Source organism: Aythya fuligula, chromosome 1 (genome assembly GCF_009819795.1).
Source record: "Aythya fuligula isolate bAytFul2 chromosome 1, bAytFul2.pri, whole genome shotgun sequence".
NCBI classification, from domain to species: Eukaryota; Metazoa; Chordata; class Aves; order Anseriformes; family Anatidae; genus Aythya; species Aythya fuligula.
In genome coordinates this window covers 139905531-139923970 of record NC_045559.1, presented here as the reverse complement: position 1 = coordinate 139923970, position 18440 = coordinate 139905531, and the positions used below count along the sequence as shown (strand labels likewise).

General features: G+C 43.2%; 3 protein-coding genes across 3 annotated transcripts; 2 read left to right on the top strand and 1 right to left on the bottom strand.

Annotated features, from left to right (window-relative positions):
• Positions 1-262: 262 nt before the first annotated feature.
• PDCL3 (phosducin like 3) lies at positions 263-8166 on the bottom strand. The gene is made up of 6 exons (XM_032198123.1): positions 7920-8166; positions 7048-7177; positions 6357-6447; positions 5509-5652; positions 4431-4639; positions 263-2857 (listed from the first exon to the last, which is right to left on the bottom strand). The coding sequence occupies exons 1-6, from the start codon at positions 7923-7925 to the stop codon at positions 2715-2717; spliced, it is 723 nt and encodes a 240-aa protein (XP_032054014.1). The 5' UTR covers positions 7926-8166; the 3' UTR covers positions 263-2714.
• A 3818-nt stretch (positions 8167-11984) lies between these two features.
• On the top strand, positions 11985-12404 carry LOC116497182 (histone H2A, sperm-like). The gene has a single exon (XM_032200834.1). The coding sequence runs from the start codon at positions 11985-11987 to the stop codon at positions 12402-12404; it is 420 nt and encodes a 139-aa protein (XP_032056725.1).
• A 3740-nt stretch (positions 12405-16144) lies between these two features.
• Positions 16145-16558, top strand: LOC116497121 (histone H2A-beta, sperm-like). Its single transcript, XM_032200697.1, has one exon. It carries the CDS (start codon positions 16145-16147, stop codon positions 16556-16558), a length of 414 nt encoding a protein of 137 aa, XP_032056588.1.
• The last annotated feature ends 1882 nt before the right edge of the window (positions 16559-18440 follow it).

Here is an 18440-nt window from a genome sequence, read left to right as displayed (position 1 = left end):
CTAATTGTGGGGCAGGGGTGCCATAAGCAGCGTCCATAGGCACACCCTGCCTGTGGCCAAGCAGCTTGGAGACAGCAGGATGTCTCCACACAGCCCCAGTCCCCCTCAGGAGCTCAGTCCTCTTGGTGGGCCCAGCACCCACACATCCCATCACACTCCTGTATAATACAGAAAGGCAGCCGTGGTTTTCTTTTAAGGCCCTACTGGAAAAGAAGATTGTAAAGGAAACAGTCCAAAGTCCCACTTTCCCCTTGTATTTATTTATTTTAAATTAAATACTGGACACAGAGGGGCAGGAACAGAGCTCAGTTTGGTAAAAGGACCACTAAAGGCTGCCTTCGACAACTGACCAGACTCAGTCTCTGCTTTCAGGAAGGAGGACTTATGAACTAGTTATTGTATCTATCACCCATCTGCTAGCTAGGGTGAAGTCCTTCCTGGAGCTAGCTGAAGCTCCATACTAGGCAAGCTTTATAACTATACAAGGATGACAGCTGCCTTTTTGGAATCCATTTAGAAAACACCTGAGGCAACAATAATGACTTCATGGAAGATGTGCTTGGTTTCCACACTCCATCAGCTTGCAAAAGGAAGAGGAGAAGAGATTAGGCAAGCCTTACTAAAGAACCTGGCTCTTCCCATTCATGAACCTCAAAGGCACTAACAAGATGATGGATTTACATTTTAGAGATGGAAAAGCGTAGGCACAGAGCTGCTAACAGTCAGCCAAGACTGGATGCAGAACAGAACAGTGCTGGTTTCTCCTGTTGTGGTCTATGAATCAACAGCCTAGAAAATCAGAAAAGCCCACACACGGAGTTACTGCCACTCTCCCTCCTTACAGAGGCTCAAAAGAGGGATTAAACAGAAACAGAAATATATCCAAAGTGTTACTTACTTTTAAAATCTGATTTTAAATTAAAGTTGTTGCAGCAATGACACAAAATAGACTGTAGATGTTATCCTCCTTCCTAGAAAGTTTGAGAAACTTCAAAAATAAGGTGAGAGGAGTACGACACCTGTAACTGCATTAAGTCAACTGAAATGCTAAGAGCAGCAGATGTGGAGAGAGAGAGGCTGAGGACGTGACATTCACTCCACACACGTTTCAGAGGGTCTCGTTTCAGACTAGCTTTAACTTAGCTTTTTGGATCAAATGCTCTTTGGTGGCTGGCTTGGCTTCCTCCAAAAGAAACCCAACTGATGTGCTCAGAGGTCATTCTAAGATGTGAAGAAAAGTACAGTTAAATGAGGACAAGCAAAGAATAAGCAAAACGTGCTGACTTCTGCTAGAACCTGTTTAACATAAAGTAGGTTAATCCTTTATAGAGGTCACTTCTTGGCTTTTCTGGGCAGAAGGAGCTGTCCTCTTCCTAGACTGTAAAAGATACAAGTACCAAAAAAAAACACTAGGTCTGATAGCATTTTGGATATTCCAGTGTCAAGAGAAGTGCGTCAGTATGTACGATATGTAATAATCAGTATTTATCAGTTTTTATCCTGCTCCATTTTTGCTCGCTTCCAGCGTTAATGTTTTACCTGTTTTATCAAAAAATACAAAAAAGAAAGACAAAAAAACTGAAGTGGAACCCAAATCCCCATCCAGATTTCAAAGATAAAGCTTTGCATCAGGGTCTTGTAACTGTTTCTTGAGCTTCAGGTGAAGCTGTTTGTTATTTAAGCTACATATTAGATTTTACTGGAGAGATAAAATGCAGGAAAAACGCTGAAGTTATTATGAAACAACACAAAACTTAAAAAACAAACCTTTGCTTAAACAGTGTTACATTCTGTGCCATCCACCCACAAAATCCATCAGTAATATAACATGCCCATGGGACAGGCTTCTCAGCAAAAGCTCAGAGCTTGTTAGCCCAAGCTTAGACAAATTGAGAGCTTTCTTTAGAAAGAAGATGGGAGGCTTGAGGCTTTTGGTTTTGTTTTAATATGGGAAGACATCTTCAAACATCATTTTCCCCTCTCATTTGGCAATGCCACTGCTGTAGTAACACATCAGACTTCTGGTTTTGTGCAGGAAATCAACAAAACTTCACATTGGATTGCCACCATCTCAAATTTTCTTTCCTGATCAGTAGTGTGGTGTTGGAGATGCGCCCCCTGCAAAAGGGGAAGCATTGCTGCTATGCAAATAATTGTGTATGAAAGGGAGTTTTGGACTTGGCAGGTCCCAGGAGGTGACGGCCATCACCAGCATCTCTGGAGATGTTGGCACTCACAGCTCACGGCCTCGTGCTGGCCCTTCTGCCAACATCTACACATGGTGGACTAACAGAAAGCCAAATTCAGAGCTGTGCTATAACCTGTCATATTAAGACCAGCTGTTTATACACACGATCATGTCAAAACTATTAGGCTCTAGGCCACTTAGCATTTCATATTTTTAAACAGCCATCAATTTATTTAAATAATAACAAGAGACTTTTGTGTCTACTGATGCCTGTATTTTAAACCTTTGAGTAATATTTACTCAAGCTTCATAATATAAAATGTCTTTCATGATCTTAAGTGAAATTGCAATAATTTCCTCCCCACCTCCACAAAAAAAAACAACCACCTTTAAATTTCTAGATAAATGTCTGTCTTGAAATAACACTCTTCTGGGGTTCAGCAAGATCTCGATGAGCATTTCCAGTGCTTTAGATGGGAACACTGGCTGCAGGCCTATTGGATCACCCTTGGTGCTGATGCAGGAGTTAGTCATCCTCTGAGTCACTCTCTTCCCTGGTTGGGACACATGCCCTAATCGAGGACATGAGCTGGTCCTGGATCTGCTTCCTGGGGTTCTCCTCGAGGTCTGTCTTGATGGCACCTGACTCCGAAATCTTCCACTCCAGTTCTGCGTGAAGCAAAATGAGAGTGCCATGAATATGGGGAGAAAACTGGGCTTTTTCCACATCTGACTCTTTTTGACACATGCTTGTTTACCTCAATACACAGTTCTTTGCCTTTCTGGTTTACTCTCAAAAGGAGAAAAGGTTCCCAGCCCAGCCCCTGCCCCATCTTCCACACCCACAGCAGCCAAGCTCTCCCTTCAGGAGTCAGGAGTGCTGGCACAGATCTCAGCCCAGGCCCCAGAGCCAAAGTACAGGCTCAGAGCAGTGCTCTGCAGCCCACCCACGGCACACCCTGTCCCCCCCTGCTCCCATTACAATGGGGAGAATCAAAGAGAGAATTGACACAGGGCAGCAGCTTTAGATAAGGCAGCTCTCCTGGGGAAAGAGAATACCACCTCCTTCTACCCACGTAAGGACAGAAGCCAGGTTTGCACATCTACTGCCAATACATTCCAGCTGTTTGCATCATACAGCAAGTCCATCACAGGCAGAAGACGTAGGGAACAGCATGTATGCTGAGTGGCAAAAGAAAAGTAGCAACTCCATTTACACATCTGAATTCTAGCTATTTTGCAGGGATGTACTCTACTGATGCAATCTACCCATTCCCCACTACCCCATGCACTGATTATTGGTTCCTTTCAAGACAGTAAAAGAAACTCCACCACCGGTAGTGGGCCTATTACTACATAGACCCAAATTGGATTGCTTCCCAGAAGTGGTAGAAAGTCAATACAACACTCAGTTGAAACCTCTCTCCTAGTTCTGCTGCAAAACCCATCATTAAATCTAATTTCCTTCAGACATTACAGACTAATGAATACAACCTCACACTTTCTTTAATCTCCAGTGGAAGTCACCTAGACTTAGGGGATAAAGAAAGATAAAAAAAAAATAAAAGGAAGCGTAGAATTTCAGTACCTAGCTTTTTGCAATGACTGAATTAAGCTGGCTCGGCTACCTTTGGATCCCTCAAAATCAATTATTTATGAGCTAGAAATGGGAGAAAGATGACTGTATGTTCTGCTACCCTTCAGTGCATAATTAGACAGCCTCTAAATGTGGAGTTAGTTACTCTCAAATTAGTGATCTCACCGGCGAGCTCTTCTCCTTCTGAAATTTCAGACAGTGAAGTGTTTTCTACAGCACACGTTCAAGGTAATCCAAAAATCTCAGGCTTTTGTTAAAAAACAATAAAAAAAAAAACTCTTTGAGAGGGTCTCTTGAGAGAAAGAGAACTACTGGTGGCAAGATCAGTCTTTCAGGTAAAAAAAAAAAAAAGTAGGGGCTTGCCCTTTTAATATATTCAGGAAAATTTGCTTCACAGGACAAGGTGTGAATACTTGCATACAAACAAAATAGATACCTGTATCTTGACCTACCCAGCCACCTGCTGCTTTTACAATATAGCTTCAATCACATTGTTAAGCCAAAAGGGTAGGGAAAAAAAAAAACAACCCTCATGACTTTTAGTGATTTCCATTCTCCTAATTCCCACTTCACTTCTTTCTTTCCCAGCAAAACTGTTCATTATTTTCACTTTTCCTTTGGAATATTTAAGATGCAGACACTCACCATCCCTTGTCAGGTTCATGCCACCAAACACCAAAGGCCCAATGAACTGTGCTTTGATGTCTCCTTCAAGGTAGACAAATATCGTAGGCAGATTCTTATCAGGGTAGTTGGGTATGCAAGTGGTAGAGATAGCTTTGATGAATTTCACATCTCTGAACTTTCTTGCAAGCCCATTCAAATGTTGATTTATTAAGGCACAGAGTGGAATTCTGTAAAAAACAAGAATAGACATGCATAAGAAAAACTAGAAGACACATTCAACAATAATCTTTACCAGAAGAAAGGTTAGAAGTAACAGTTAATTGGCAAGACAGATGTACCAGAAACAACTTCTGAATACATTTGTTGTCCAGTACTCCAGCATTCAAAGGAATTCAGCATCACTGGAGGTGGTTTTTCTTTGTTTCTTTTTTCTTTTAAATATTAGCAGTACCACTTTCCCCCCTTTTATATAAAGAGTTTGGTTTAAAAGATATGGTGTTTGAAAATTGCATGAGAACAAGTAAAACAGAAAGAAAAGCAACTCCTGGAAACGAGGAAGCTAATGACAACAAATACCTGTGAGGCAGTTAGAGACAACAAACAAAATCAAATATTTCTAGACCTTCCCAGAAAATTACATCTACTTATAAGACCTTTTTAACAAGATGTTCCATTACGTTGACAGGACTGAAAACCTTGTTCACTCTGTTTTTATGCATCTAGCAAACAGGTCAAAGCCACACAGCAATTCTTCTATGAAGAAAAACACTTGGCACTTTACCCAGAATAATTTTCAAATATCAGTATTTCCGTGGCAGCAGAAATGGGAAGACCTCTACCTCTACAGAAAGACTAATCACACAGCGCAGTGTGTGTATATACATATATAAAAGAGCCATTTCCTGGTAACATCCTTTCAAGAGCAAAGTTTGTTTTAAGAGCAAAGTTTGCCTGTCTTCAGCCAACAGTAAGGAAATTATTAATTCAGTATTTCTTGTAACTCCAGAATCAGTTCCTTAATTTCCACATTAACTATACACTTGTCTAGAGTATTTTCAGCCACTGATAGTGAAAGATTTATCAGAAAAATTCTTACCCTTGTTTGTAGAGGTGCAGGACTACCCATATACCTTTTCCAGCTTTGGTAACCTCTTGAACATAATCTTTTCCAGAAATCTCCGAAACTTCCCCAAATTTATTCTTCATTTGAGCTGCTTTCATTTCTGCTAACCGTTGCTGTCTGTACAACAAGAAATAGGAAAGAAATATTAAAAACAGATGCACTGTTGATAGAAAAACTTTTATAGTCTAAATCTAGACTTCAGTGGCATATTACAAACATCTTCAAACCCCAAAGCAACAAAAGTAAGTTAATGTAGGCTACAGATGTTCTTACATTTGTGTCACAAGTTAAAGCCATCAGCATACAATAAGTACAACTATGTTTCATAAATGGAATTTGTCATCTCTGCCCTCTACAGACATTTCTTCTGTAGATACTACACCACCAAACTAGATAGTAAAAGTCATGAGATGAAGAAGATAAAGAGATGATGGTAAATCAACACTGCAATCATAACTATGCAGCACCTTATTATCATTCCTACAAAAAATGAGAAAACTTGAAGCCGATTATCAAAGCTCTCACAGTCCCCATTTCACTATTCGCTCAGTGGGCATACATTATCTCTGCAAAATTAGGTTGTAAATAAAGGACACTGAATTTGAACTCCACTATTCTATTAAAGACACTCAAAAGGTCCACATGAGATCAGAAACACATTGTAATTTTTCTAGCATCAGGCCTAAGAACATCCTTCCTCTCTTCAACACCATCTAATAGCATGTATCTGTATCTATAAAACAAACAGAACAAAATACCCCAAACAAAACAACCACATGCTCCGGTTTTTATTAAAACCAAGTTCTGTACGATGCTCTAACCTGTACATTTCAATAGCTTTCTCATCTTCCTCATTAAATTCATCTTCATTTTCTTCTAGCTCTTCCAGAGTCATGTCCTCATAAGTCTTCACTAGAATGGAAGCAATATCAAATCAGAAAAAATCTCATTCTGAGAAACTTCTGCCTTTCAGTCTAACAGAATTTATTTACTTTAAGGATAGATTAACTATACGAAATGTTTTTTCCCTGCAATATTATTGTTACTGGATTTTTAGAAAATATTATGCACTCTATACATATAAATGGTATATGCATTGATATATACATTGATGTAAAGAACTGAGCCTGAGGCTGGCTACACTGGCATAGAAGTACCTGAGCTAGCTTTCAAGTTCTGTGACTGCAGCAGGGACATGCAATACAGCAGGGGTGCCTGAATAACAGAGGAAGCATACAACAGGTAACGATCATGTTCATTAGATACTTTTATTTGTGCATTCATATGACAAACTCCCTTCAGACTGTTCTTATTTCAGCTTTGAAACATTTACATTTATAAAAACATGGCATTGGCGTTGAGAACAAAGTCTTCCTGTCCTGGAAGAACCATGTATTCAGGAACATATTTGTCTGATACTGGCAACAGATGGCCACGCTACACAAGAATTATCTCTGGTATCCCTTACAGGTTTAGCAAAGGACACATTGCCTCACAGGCACGTAAACTCACCAAGAGACTTCTGAAGGATCATCAGCTGCTCCTCCTCCTTTGCGCGCTCCTGTTCTTCGAGGTTCTCCTTGGGAGGAAGGATGCCTTTCTTGCGCAGGATGTCATTCCACTCCGTGTCTTTGTCTGGGTCCTACAAAGAAACAAGAAACGGATGGCATGCGTTCAACAAGCACTTTGACACATCCAGGAGTTAGCAGAAGCAACTTTTTCAGGAGACTTATGGCACTGATAGAGCAGTAACTGTCTGTAGAGCATCAGAGGTTCAGTGTGCACCCTCCTGAGGCTTTTGGTGGCCCGAAGAGGGGCCTTAAAAAAAGTGACTTTGTTTTATTTGTGGCCTGAGCCTCCTTGGTGGGGTCTGTCGGTGTGCCTACAGCAGCGCTTGGAGACAAGCGCGCGTGGCCACTGCTGGATAAGGCCACGGCTAGGGATCAGATTTAAATCTATGCCTGAGTTTTAGAAGCTTTTGTAAGCAAACAGCTCCAATAATCCCAAAGAAGAAGGCCCACAGGCGCCTATGTATTGCTGACAAGCTCGAGTATTCAAGTTATCCTGTAGTTCCTTGTTCTAAACAGGAAAACTCGGCGATAAACACTCGTCCTCTTGATTTTAGCTCCTCCCTGACTCGAGCCAAGTCCCCGGGCCCCCTCAGGACCAGCAGCTTAAAGAAATAACACAGCAAACAGAAATATAACAGAGAGGCGGCCGCGAGCCCCGCCGCCGCGCACCCCCGGCTCGGGGCCATGCCGGGCCCGCCCGCCCCAAGCAGGGAGCTCCAGGCTGCGGCGGGGAGCACCGGGGCGGCCCTGCCCGGTCCCCATCGGGCTCCCCCGCACCCCGGGACCGGCTGCCCGAGCCCCCCGGGCCCTCACCTGCATCTTGCCGGCAGGGCCGGGGCCGGGGCCCGGGGTTCAGCGGTGCTGGGCTGGGCCCGGTCCCGGCGTGCGCGGCGCGGCCGGGGGGAGGCGGAGCGGGGCGGAGCGGAGCAGGGCTGCTGCTTCCTTCAGTGCCTAATTAGGGCCGGGCGGCTCGGCCTGATGGGGCAGGGTTGGACATAGCGAAGGGTTTATGGCCTTAGGAGGAGGCTGAGCGTGTGGTAGGGCCCCAAATCGGGGCTGGGAGGGGTTCTCGTGTTGCCTTGCTTCAGCCTCTGCTGCCGCCCAGCGCTGCGGCGTGATGGCAGGGAAAGGGTTTAGTGTCAAGCGCCGCAGCCTGGTTAATTAATAATTGGTGGTGTTCCCTGCTTGGAGGACCTAAAGCCATCCCATGGTTGCCTGGTCATTGCGAGATCCCAGGCTCATCTGTCCCAGTGTCCCGCAGAGTCTGTGGCGTGAGGCTAGTGCTAAGCGGTCTCCATTTCCTCGGGGTCCCTCAAGACCCGCCAGCACTGCACTGCCTTTCACAGGCAATGCCCAGTGCCCTTCTCAGTGAGGCTTTAATGCAATAAAAGCCTTAATAATTCAATTACAATAAAACGATGCATACAGAGATGCCCCCACCCTCTCCTCACCCCCCTCAAATCAACATCAGCATGGATGTGATGGAGCAAGAGAAGGTGCATTTTCTGTGGGGCAGAACAGAAGTTCCTACACTCCCTGCTCTGACATAAGTTCATGGGTACTCTCATGATGTGGCCACAGAGCCCTACTGCTCCTGCCCAGCCACGGCTAGCTTGTCCTTGTCAGCCACCAAAGTTGTGCAGGGGATGCAGCGTGGCCCTGGGGCATGGTATGCCTAGCAGACAGCACACTGAGCTGGGCACAGCCTCAGCTCCTCACCCTCACCAGACCCCTTCCTGAAGCTACACTAAACCTGTTGGTCCTAGAACAACCTGCTTGAGCAGTAGGGTTGGACCAGATGGCCTCCAGAGATCCCTTCCAACCTCAGCCATTCCATGCTTCCGTAAGCACGTAAACCAAACTAAGCACCATCACAGAAAAATATAAATAAATACATAAATAAAATTGTCAACCATAGGGAATATTTCTCCATAAGCATGAAAACGTATTTGATGGGTTTGGGGGCTCTCTTCTACCTTAGTTTTTCTCTGTGACACTTCTTTATTTCTGCATTGAGTCCATTCTCATCCGTCTGTAGTTCATACCCTGTGTTATTGCTTCACTGGCTCCTCTCATTTTTCTTTTGATGCTCTCTTTAAATAAATAAACAAAACTAAACTACGTATTACCTATTTTTAACACACAGTTTTTGTCCATGCCTCCACCATTCCATTTAGGATCAGCACCCCATTCCCTAAAAAAAGGCACGTCTTCCTCTGAAAATAATTGAGCAGATCTTAGACTTTCTTCTTAAAAACATACATCAGAGGAGAAGTGGGAAGAGGCCTGCTCCTGCCTCCCCCTCCATTTTGAGCCTTAGCCTGGTGGCCAGCAAACTCATCCAGGAATGGGGAGCTGAGCTCTGGGTCCCCAGAAAACTGCCCCACCACAACGAGCCCACAGGCCTCAGGACTGTGCTTGTTCTGATCATGCAGAGAAACTACTCTGTCTACCTCCAATTTAAAAGAAATGGATAGCCACAGCTGTGCTTGGAGACAACATCAATCATTATGGTGAATATTTGGATGAGTGGAGAGTGTCCCTTACCCACCTCCCAGGGCCCTGGAGGGGAGGAAGACTCTTCTTGGTGCCTAGGTGCACTGAGTGCTCATCCTTGTGAAAAGTGCAGTTTTCTGAGTGGTGTTGGAGCCACAGTTATAGGTGATGTGAGAAATATTAAAGCAGGAAGGAGTGGGCTACAGCACCTTCCAGTGAGCTAACACCTGAGCTCAGGCTTTTGGGATCACAATTTTGAAGTCTTCTGCAGGCCCTCTTGAAGAAAGTGTTTTGGCTCTGACCCACAGATACTATCCCGCATGTAGAACTGAAGGCTTAGCCGTCTGTGCCAGTTTTCAGTGTGCAACTGTTTTATCAGAGCCTGGGCTTTACAGAGGACCTGCTGGTAATATTCATCTTCTGTGGCTGAAACACCACTCACCACGGTTCATGCATGTTGCTGGTTGGAACCTATTCCGGACACCAAGAAGCAAACAGAAAGAACATGAGCACAAACACAGCACACCATCATTGTTTAAAAGGTTCCAACAAGTGAAAACAGTCACTTGTGAATTTCTTGAGATTCTTGCCAGGTTAACTCAGAGGAACTAACCGAGGACCCTGACCACCAGGAGCCCCTGTTCCCACAGCAAACCCTGAGTTACAAGAAGAGCCCCAAGCCCTAGGAGCAGCCCAGTCCTGTCACTTGATGGGGCTTTGTTCACACAATATGAGCAAAGCTAAGAGTCTCTCTCTGGCCTCTTCACCCAAAGGCTCCCTCTGCCTAGGGCACACATAACACGCTGTTTCCACCTCTGTCACCCAACTAAAAATACTTGGCATTTATAAATTGCATCTCCTCTAAGTACTTTTGAAAATCAAGCCTCAGCAGGAAAGAGAAGATTGTTTTTACACATGGTGTACAGACAGAAATACTCCAGGCAGAGTGGCTAAGAGCTGGCACTGTCACAGAAAGACTGAAATATAGCTGTAGCTTGGCCCTTCGAGACAGGCTTGCTTCCCCCCAGAGAATTCACTTCAGGGTGTCTATAATGTATTTCTTCCTTTTCCCTCAAATCAAGGGTTAGGAGGAAGGTGAGCCACAGGTGGGAATGACTCATTAATTGTCCAGGTGACCCACTAATGAGGAGAAAATGTTGCTAATAAAAAGGCACTGCTCCCTAGAGCTAGGGTGAATGATATTTGGTTTGCTTGCCTTTGACTGTAGTAAGGCACAGACTGGGCTAAAATAAGATTTTTTTTCCAAAGGTAACAGGATATCTTTTTTATCTATAGTAGATAGTGAAAAATTTGGGGTTATTTTATAAAGTATATTTATAGTACATCTGTAATGAGAATAATCAGAAAATGAGATTGGGGGAGTCTGACTTATATTAGAGTTAATAAGCTATGGCTTGGTTTGCCTGACTTTTGCTATGGGTTGTATTCTTTTGATTTGCTTTGGTTCTTCCCTCTGAAATCTTATTCTGATTTTTCTTCTATATCTATGGTTTCTCTATAGAAACTAAACAAAAAGCTATGCTAATCTGGTGATAGATGTTCTTGTATCTTACAGCTGTGCTGAAAGTTAACTATCGGATTTACTCAGATTCTAAATAGTACTTAGATAATTATTTTTGCCATTCTAATTGGGCTGAATTTCATTATTCTTGACTTCATTCTAAATTGGCTATAATGTCTATTTTTGTTAGCAGTATTCTGTCCAAGATGATTCTTCCTCTTACTACTGCAGAACATCTTCAGTATTCTCACGGCAGCTAGAGAATGTCCCTCAGGGAATTAATTTAGGAACTTGTTTGAAAACCTCTCGGAGTACCTCAGGTGTAAGATGCTTCGGGTAATAGGAATCTTTCACTTTTCTTTCACTTTTCGTACTTAAAATGGAGATCTAAATAATGGGAGAACTTGCAATACAGATTCCTCTTGGATAAAGAGACAGGCTTAGCCTCAAGTTAAATTTGAGAAAACAGGTGTAGTGTTTAAGAACAGTCTTCAATAAGAAGATTCATTGTGCCCTGATCTCCAATACAAACTAAGTACCAGAGAAAAAGACTTTTTTTTTTTTAAGAGCTCTCCATATCTGCTTTGATAGTCTTCACAGCTTTTCAAACCACTCTGGCTTTATGAAAAGGCCTCTCGCCAAAAGGCAGGCTATAAAAGGGCAGTAGAAGTTAAAATCCTAGTTCTGCTGTTAATGAACTGTGGTGGGTAGCTCTCCATTCCTTTGCAAAAAGAACAAGCTTTCTTCTTGATGTGGAAGAGTAGGAAGTGTAACTTGCCTGGCTGTAATCTTTTCTTGCCCTTCCAAGCACCTGGGTAATGTAAAGGTCTCAAATCCTCTGTCTCTCTGTGCCAGTCAGGATGTCTGGACGTGGAAAGAAAAATGCAGTGGCTGGCAAACCTGGATCTAAAACAAAGAAATCTAAATCTAAATCAGCTGGTCTGCAGTTTCCCGTGGGTCGTGTCTACAGGCTCCTTAAGAGAGGCAGCTATGCTGACAGGGTTGGTCTTGGCTCTGCCATCTACCTGGCTGCGGTGCTGGAGTACCTGACAGCGGAGGTCTTGGAGCTGGCAGGGAACGCTGCACAGGAGAACAAGAAATCCAGGATCCTGCCCCACCACATCCAGCTGGCTGTGAGAAACGACGAGGAGCTGAACAAACTCTTCTCCTGCGTGACCATTGCTCAAGGAGGGGTTTTGCCAAATATCCTTTCCGAGCTCCTTCCAAAGAAAACTACCCAAAGTGCTGCTACTTCTGCAGAACAACCTGGTAGCCAGTGAAACCTGCTTTTCCTGGTCTGGTCTGTGCACTTATTGATGATGGGACTCTAGCACCAGTTTTGTATGTGACTATCTGTTTGTACTCTTTCCACTGAATTTTAATGTGTTTTTTTTTTTTTTAAAAGTTTCTAATAAACTTACTATAAAGCAAAGTTGTTCTCCTTTCTCTTCACTGCTCTCCTTCCAGGGATCTAAGAATCCAAGAAATGTGGTTTTCTTTTTTACATCTAGCATATCACCCAAATAACTCTCAAAAAAAAAATAAAAGTATATTAACTTTCAAAAACATGTTTTAAGTAACAGTTGTGGAGCAGGCAGAGGAGTCATGATGCATTGCCATTCATCTGAACTCTTCTTCCGTCACAAACTCCTAATGCAGTTGGTTCAGCACCTGGTGGGTTAACTCTGCTTCAGAAGTAACTGTTTGCTTTAATGCTCACTGCAGCTCTACAAGCAGTAGAGAGAGCCTCCAACATGAGTCTAAACCACTGTCCCCTTGTCGTACTGACTATAGGAAGTGTATTTGAAGCCCAGTACAGTGTTTGTGCTGCCAGTAGAGGTGACCATCCTGTTTCTATCAGTGCAGAAAAACAAACATCTCCAGCTCCAAACAATTCCCTAAGCCATCTCTGACCAACTCACTTAAAGCAAATCCCTTCCTTCAGGGGGGTTACTGGGATTTTCTCTCTGTTTGTAATTGATGCGGAGGCTCCCTGCTGATGGGGAAACCAGTGGTCTGGTACAGCTGTGTTAGGATCAGTCTGGCCCCAAGGCACCATCTCACAAAATTCACAGCATCTAACACAAGTGCTGATAAGGACCAGCTTCCCAACCTGAAGCCAAAGCATCAAACTGTTATCTGAATAAGATCTGCCTGTTGTTTTGAGTTTGACCTGGCTCATTTGCCCTCTTCAAAGCATCAGTGTGTCAAAGCCTACAGGTCAGGTTTTATGATCCTGAAGGACATCAGAGCTGTGTGAGATATGCAAAGTAAATGTCTCAAAATTACACTTGGGCAGGAGAGAAAGATACCTGGCAGAGCAGCTATCTTCATTTCTACGGTGGTAGGCAACTGGAAGACTCAATGCCTGTTTTCAAAGAGCAAATTAATGAGATCTTGGCTAACCTGCAACTGAAGTAAAAATGTAGATCTGCAGCTTTGTGAATATAGTAAAGATGTGGTACATGCAACTTCAGCTATGTGCTGAGTGTTTACGCCTATTAATGGAGAAAAAAAAAAAAAAAAAGAAAAACTTCAAGGGAGGCATATGAGAAATGAACATATGAAACTCAAATTAGTTCCTCCATCTGACCACGGCAAATGAAAACAGGTCTTGGAATGATTATTTCTTTCAAGCAAGCAAAAGTCTACATGTTTGCAGTAATGAGGGAAGACTCAAGGAATGTACTAATTTCATGCAGTTTTAAGTGTGGCATTTATAGCACCATCTATAGCATCCTCTGCTGATCTAAGAGGACTGTGTTTCAGTGATAGTGCTGCTCCTGTGGCTCTGCTCTGCACTGCACCAAACATCCCCCCAAGGCATGTCCAGTGTTCACACAGCTCCTAGAAATGCCTTCACCTGACATTTTCTGCATGACAAAAGACTGAGGGAGCAGTGTGGCCTTCTCTTTGCTTATACCCAGAGACTGTGGGCACACCGAAGACTGTGGTAAGGTACTGGTCCAACTCAAAGGTCCATTTTTAGGTATTTCTTTGATCAAAATCAATCTCAATTGCTTTCTTCTAGCCAAGAGTTTAAGCTATTTGTAAATTAACCAGATATCAGAGTGATCTGAAAACTCACCCATCTGGCTTTGCAGTGACAGAGGATGGATAACTTCGAACCTATCTGCTCAGTAAAAGTTTCTGTTGGGCCAGGGCTCAACCCTTCAGCACTTACATATTGAAAAAAAAAATAAACAAATAAAGATTCAATTACACTGAATTCTAAAAGGGACATATTATGACCTGCAACACAACTATGCATGACTTTGAAAAAAAAAAAAAAAGTGACAAATGGGGACAAGCCATAGAATGCAAACAACCCAATGCCAGAGGTCCTGAGCTTTCTCAGGCTCTGCAGTGGAGTCACAAGGCACTTCGGCCGCTGCTGGCAGCACAAACAACCAGGGTATAACTTGTTGTGTTTAATTCTTGATGACTACAGCAGGATGAGTTGTGCCCCCTTCCAGCTGTAATAAATGAACTGCCAATCAGGGGTATTGCCATTCGTTAAGTCAGTAAATAAATGCATGTTTTCAGAGGAGAACATCAGCTGACAAAGTGCTAAGCAGCTCTACAAGGAATAGTGACAAATTCACATGCTCTTGAGTACTGTATCGAGTTGCTCAAGTGTTGTGACCTTGATTGTTTTCCATTTTGAGAGGCTGAATCATCGCTCACCCAGGTGGCATTAAATGACAGAAGAGGTGCTAATGATATGGCTACCACTACAGAGTTTAAAAGGGGGGCAGCTCTTTGTAGGAAGTGTAGTCTAGTAGATTTGGGTTATGATATTGTTGAGGAAAAGGATAATAACTCATTCAGGTAAATTTTGTTTTTAAGAATAGATGTTTTATATTTCCATGTTAGGTAAGCTCTTGAGTTTTATAAGTTCTGAGTTGGCATAAGGCTGTTGGTTAAGGTGGTTATTTAATTTTATTTACTTATCTGGGCTATTTCTAAAATTATTTTTTTTTTCCTAGGGCCTTCAGAAACTTCCCGTAAGAATATATATATATATATATATATATATTTTTTTTTTTTTTTTCTATTTCTAGGGGCTTCAATTTGGTATCTGACTTAGTTCATCACAAATCTGGGTGGTGCCTCCCATTATTTAAAAAACAGCTAATGATCAAATCTTAAAAGCAGTTCTATACATAGGAGCAGAACCTTCCTGTGTTCATCTTTTAGCTGCGTTACGTTACACATTAAAGAGGAGTAAGTGCTATTCAATACCAGAGACTTTGTCAGTAACAAGTAATAGAGACTCGTTGAAATGGGAGGAATACTGCACAAGCAGATGGCACTCATGCATTTGTAGTAGTCTGATGCATAGTGTGCTGAGTAGTGTGATTTTGGTGTCTGATGTGAAAAACTAAGTTCCTCTTCTCGTAAGTCTCGTTCCTCGTTGTGACCTGTTACTTTGCAGCAATAGGTCCCCTCACCTTTGGCAAGATCCACTTGAAGTGGCTTCCAGCAGATATATTTTTCTAATGTAACAACAGAAAAAAAATATATTAACTTCTAGCGTGGGTTATCTCAAGGCTACGATGATAGAAGCTGCTTTGTGTGGTGCTTTCTGGTTTTTTTTTTAACCAGAGGTAAGTTCAATAAAGGTTCCCTGCAGGGTTTCTGGACTCTCATGGGTATCCTGGAACCTTGTTTGCTTAACTTATCTTGTTGACAGAAATGCTCCTTTCTGGATCTTGCTCCTAAGTTTCTCTTTACTCTTGAAAAGTCCTGGAGGTCTGGCAGATGGCCAGCCTGCTGCTCTGATTGAGCCTGTAGATGCATCTTGGCTGGAAACTTGTCAGGCTCCTAGAGGAGCAGCCAGACCCATCTGCTCCTTCAGACAAAAGTATGAAAGAACTAGCAATCTTTCTGAGAAAAGAAAAATGACTTCCTAAGGAATTAGGCAGTGGAATGAGGAGGATGGAAGGAACATAAATGCTGAGCTTTTGTTGGTGGTGTCTTTGTTTAATTCCTTTTCCTTTTGTACCAGATTGTTAGAATGTCTGAACACAACAAGAAAAACCCCAAGCTCCTCCTTGTGCCAAAGAAGTCTAAATCATCCATGGCTGGTCTGCTGTTTCCCGTGGGTCGTGTCTACAGGCTCCTTAAGAGAGGCAGCTATGCTGACAGGGTTGGTCTTGGCTCTGCCATCTACCTGGCTGCGGTGCTGGAGTACCTGACAGCAGAGGTCTTGGAGCTGGCAGGGAATGCTGCACAGGAGAACAAGAAATCCAGGATCCTGCCCCACCACATCCAGCTGGCTGTGAGAAACGACGAGGAGCTGAACAAACTCTTCTCCTGCGTGACCATTGCTCAAGGAGGAGTGCCACCTAATGTTCTCCCTGAGCTTCTGCCAAAGAGACATGGTCTTCTTAAGCCACCCCACAAAAATGTCTGGTCACAGGAGTTCTAGCTGCCACCAGGCTCCTGAGCTTGTGTTGCTGCTGGTGCTGGCATCTTCTACAGCCTGGACCTCTACATGTTTTTTTTTGTTTGTTTGTTTTTTGGCAACTTTGGTTTATATTTGTATGTGTATCTGGGTGCTTGTCTGAGAAGTGCCAAAGACAGGGTTGCTAGTTCGGTTCTTGTTATGTCCTTCAAAAGAAAGCTGACAGACTACTTTTATGAATACCCACGTGTGAAATGGACTCACGGTGGTCTTCTCCACTTCTATAAAATATTTGTTGCATCATTTTCTTTCCAGTGCAGTTATCTAGGGAAACTTGGCCTATTGTCTTCAAAGCATGGGGGTGGGTAGCTGGGATCTGTTTATTCAATATGTGTGAGAGTCTGCTTCATCTGACAACTGTGCCCATGAGGAGGTCTGAAGTGAGCTGTTTGGTGTAAGTAGATGCACTCAAGAGACTTACACTGGACTTCCCTATACATCAGCTTTACTGTCCTTATATTTTTTCTCTCACTTTTGAATGCTGAAGTAGGGCTGTGCTGTAACTTGAGAGTGTTACCACACGTGCCTTGGCCCAAGGGTGGTGGAATTTTCCTCTTAAGTTTCTGCGTTCATGGAGAGCAATGTGAGGAGTCTTCAACAGATGGTGTATAAATGTGGTCAGTGTCTGAGCATTAAAGATCAGGATGCAGTCTTAAGAAAACTTCGTAGATAAGACACTTCTTAATTTCTTTGAGGCTTGTTCCATTAGGATCCAGATCAAGCAAAGCATTAAAGGGTAATACAGAAAGCAGTCTTTTCCAGGACCTTCCAACATTTGTGTCCTACAGCTACATGATTTGAAAGGCTACATAAGCACTCCTGGGTTTTTACTCTAGATTGTAATACCAGTGAGGATGTACCATGTTTGTGCTGCAGGTTTTATTTAGCAGCTTCACCAGCAGGATGCCACTTAAATTCTAGGACATTACAAGTGCATTATCAGGCATTTGAATTACTCTACTTATAGCACAGAAAGACCCTACTGTCTACTATGTTCAGATGTATTAATCCATTCAGACAAAAAGGTTATTTGGAGAACTGCCTCCTGATTAACTCTACTAGGCCAAGACTTGGGAGCCTGTGTTTGTTGAGTTTGCCCCATAGGCATCCATGAGGTGCTGCTGCTTTCTGTAGCGCAACTTGGAAAAACTCCTTGTTTTTCTGGTCTTGAGGGTATTAGGAGCACTTGAACTGTTTGCAGAGAGCTCTTCTCCATCTATAGGCAGGCTAGAGAGCTTAAATGGAATATGAGAAGCCAGGAAAAAAGAATTGTGGTCCTCCAGTTGGAGGACTTTCAGTATGTGAAACTTCTAGCATGTGGGTATACTGAATGCTCCTACTAGAGGCAAGGCCATGAAAAGACAACTAGAGGAGAGTGTAGGTATCAGGTCAGTCCCAGTATAACTGGCTGCTATGATTGCTGGAGATGAGTGGTTTATAGTGTGGGTGGTAGATGAGTATTGGTTCAAGGGCAGCCTGAAGATCAGCCATTGTGAGCTGTGTAATCACAGGCAACTTTCTCCAGAGACTTAGAGGGTGAAATGATGCTGAAGTGCCGACCTGTGTAATAAACTGTTGCCTTGGAAAGTAACAGCAGCTCCTTAGGGGGGCTGCTGGATGTTTTTCTACAGCAGTTTCAGTCAACACTGACAATATGAGCTGTGTTTGAAGAAAAACAGCCCCTTGTTCCCCAGTCAGGCTGGTGGTTACATTTCATGCTGTGTTGGCTCAGAGACCGGCTTCTGGCTCAGCCAGGATGCTGTCCACAGCACGGGTGCTCGAGCAGCAGCATGGGCTCGTGCAGCTCCTGCAGTGCTGCACTGCTCCCTCTGCTGGGTCAACACAG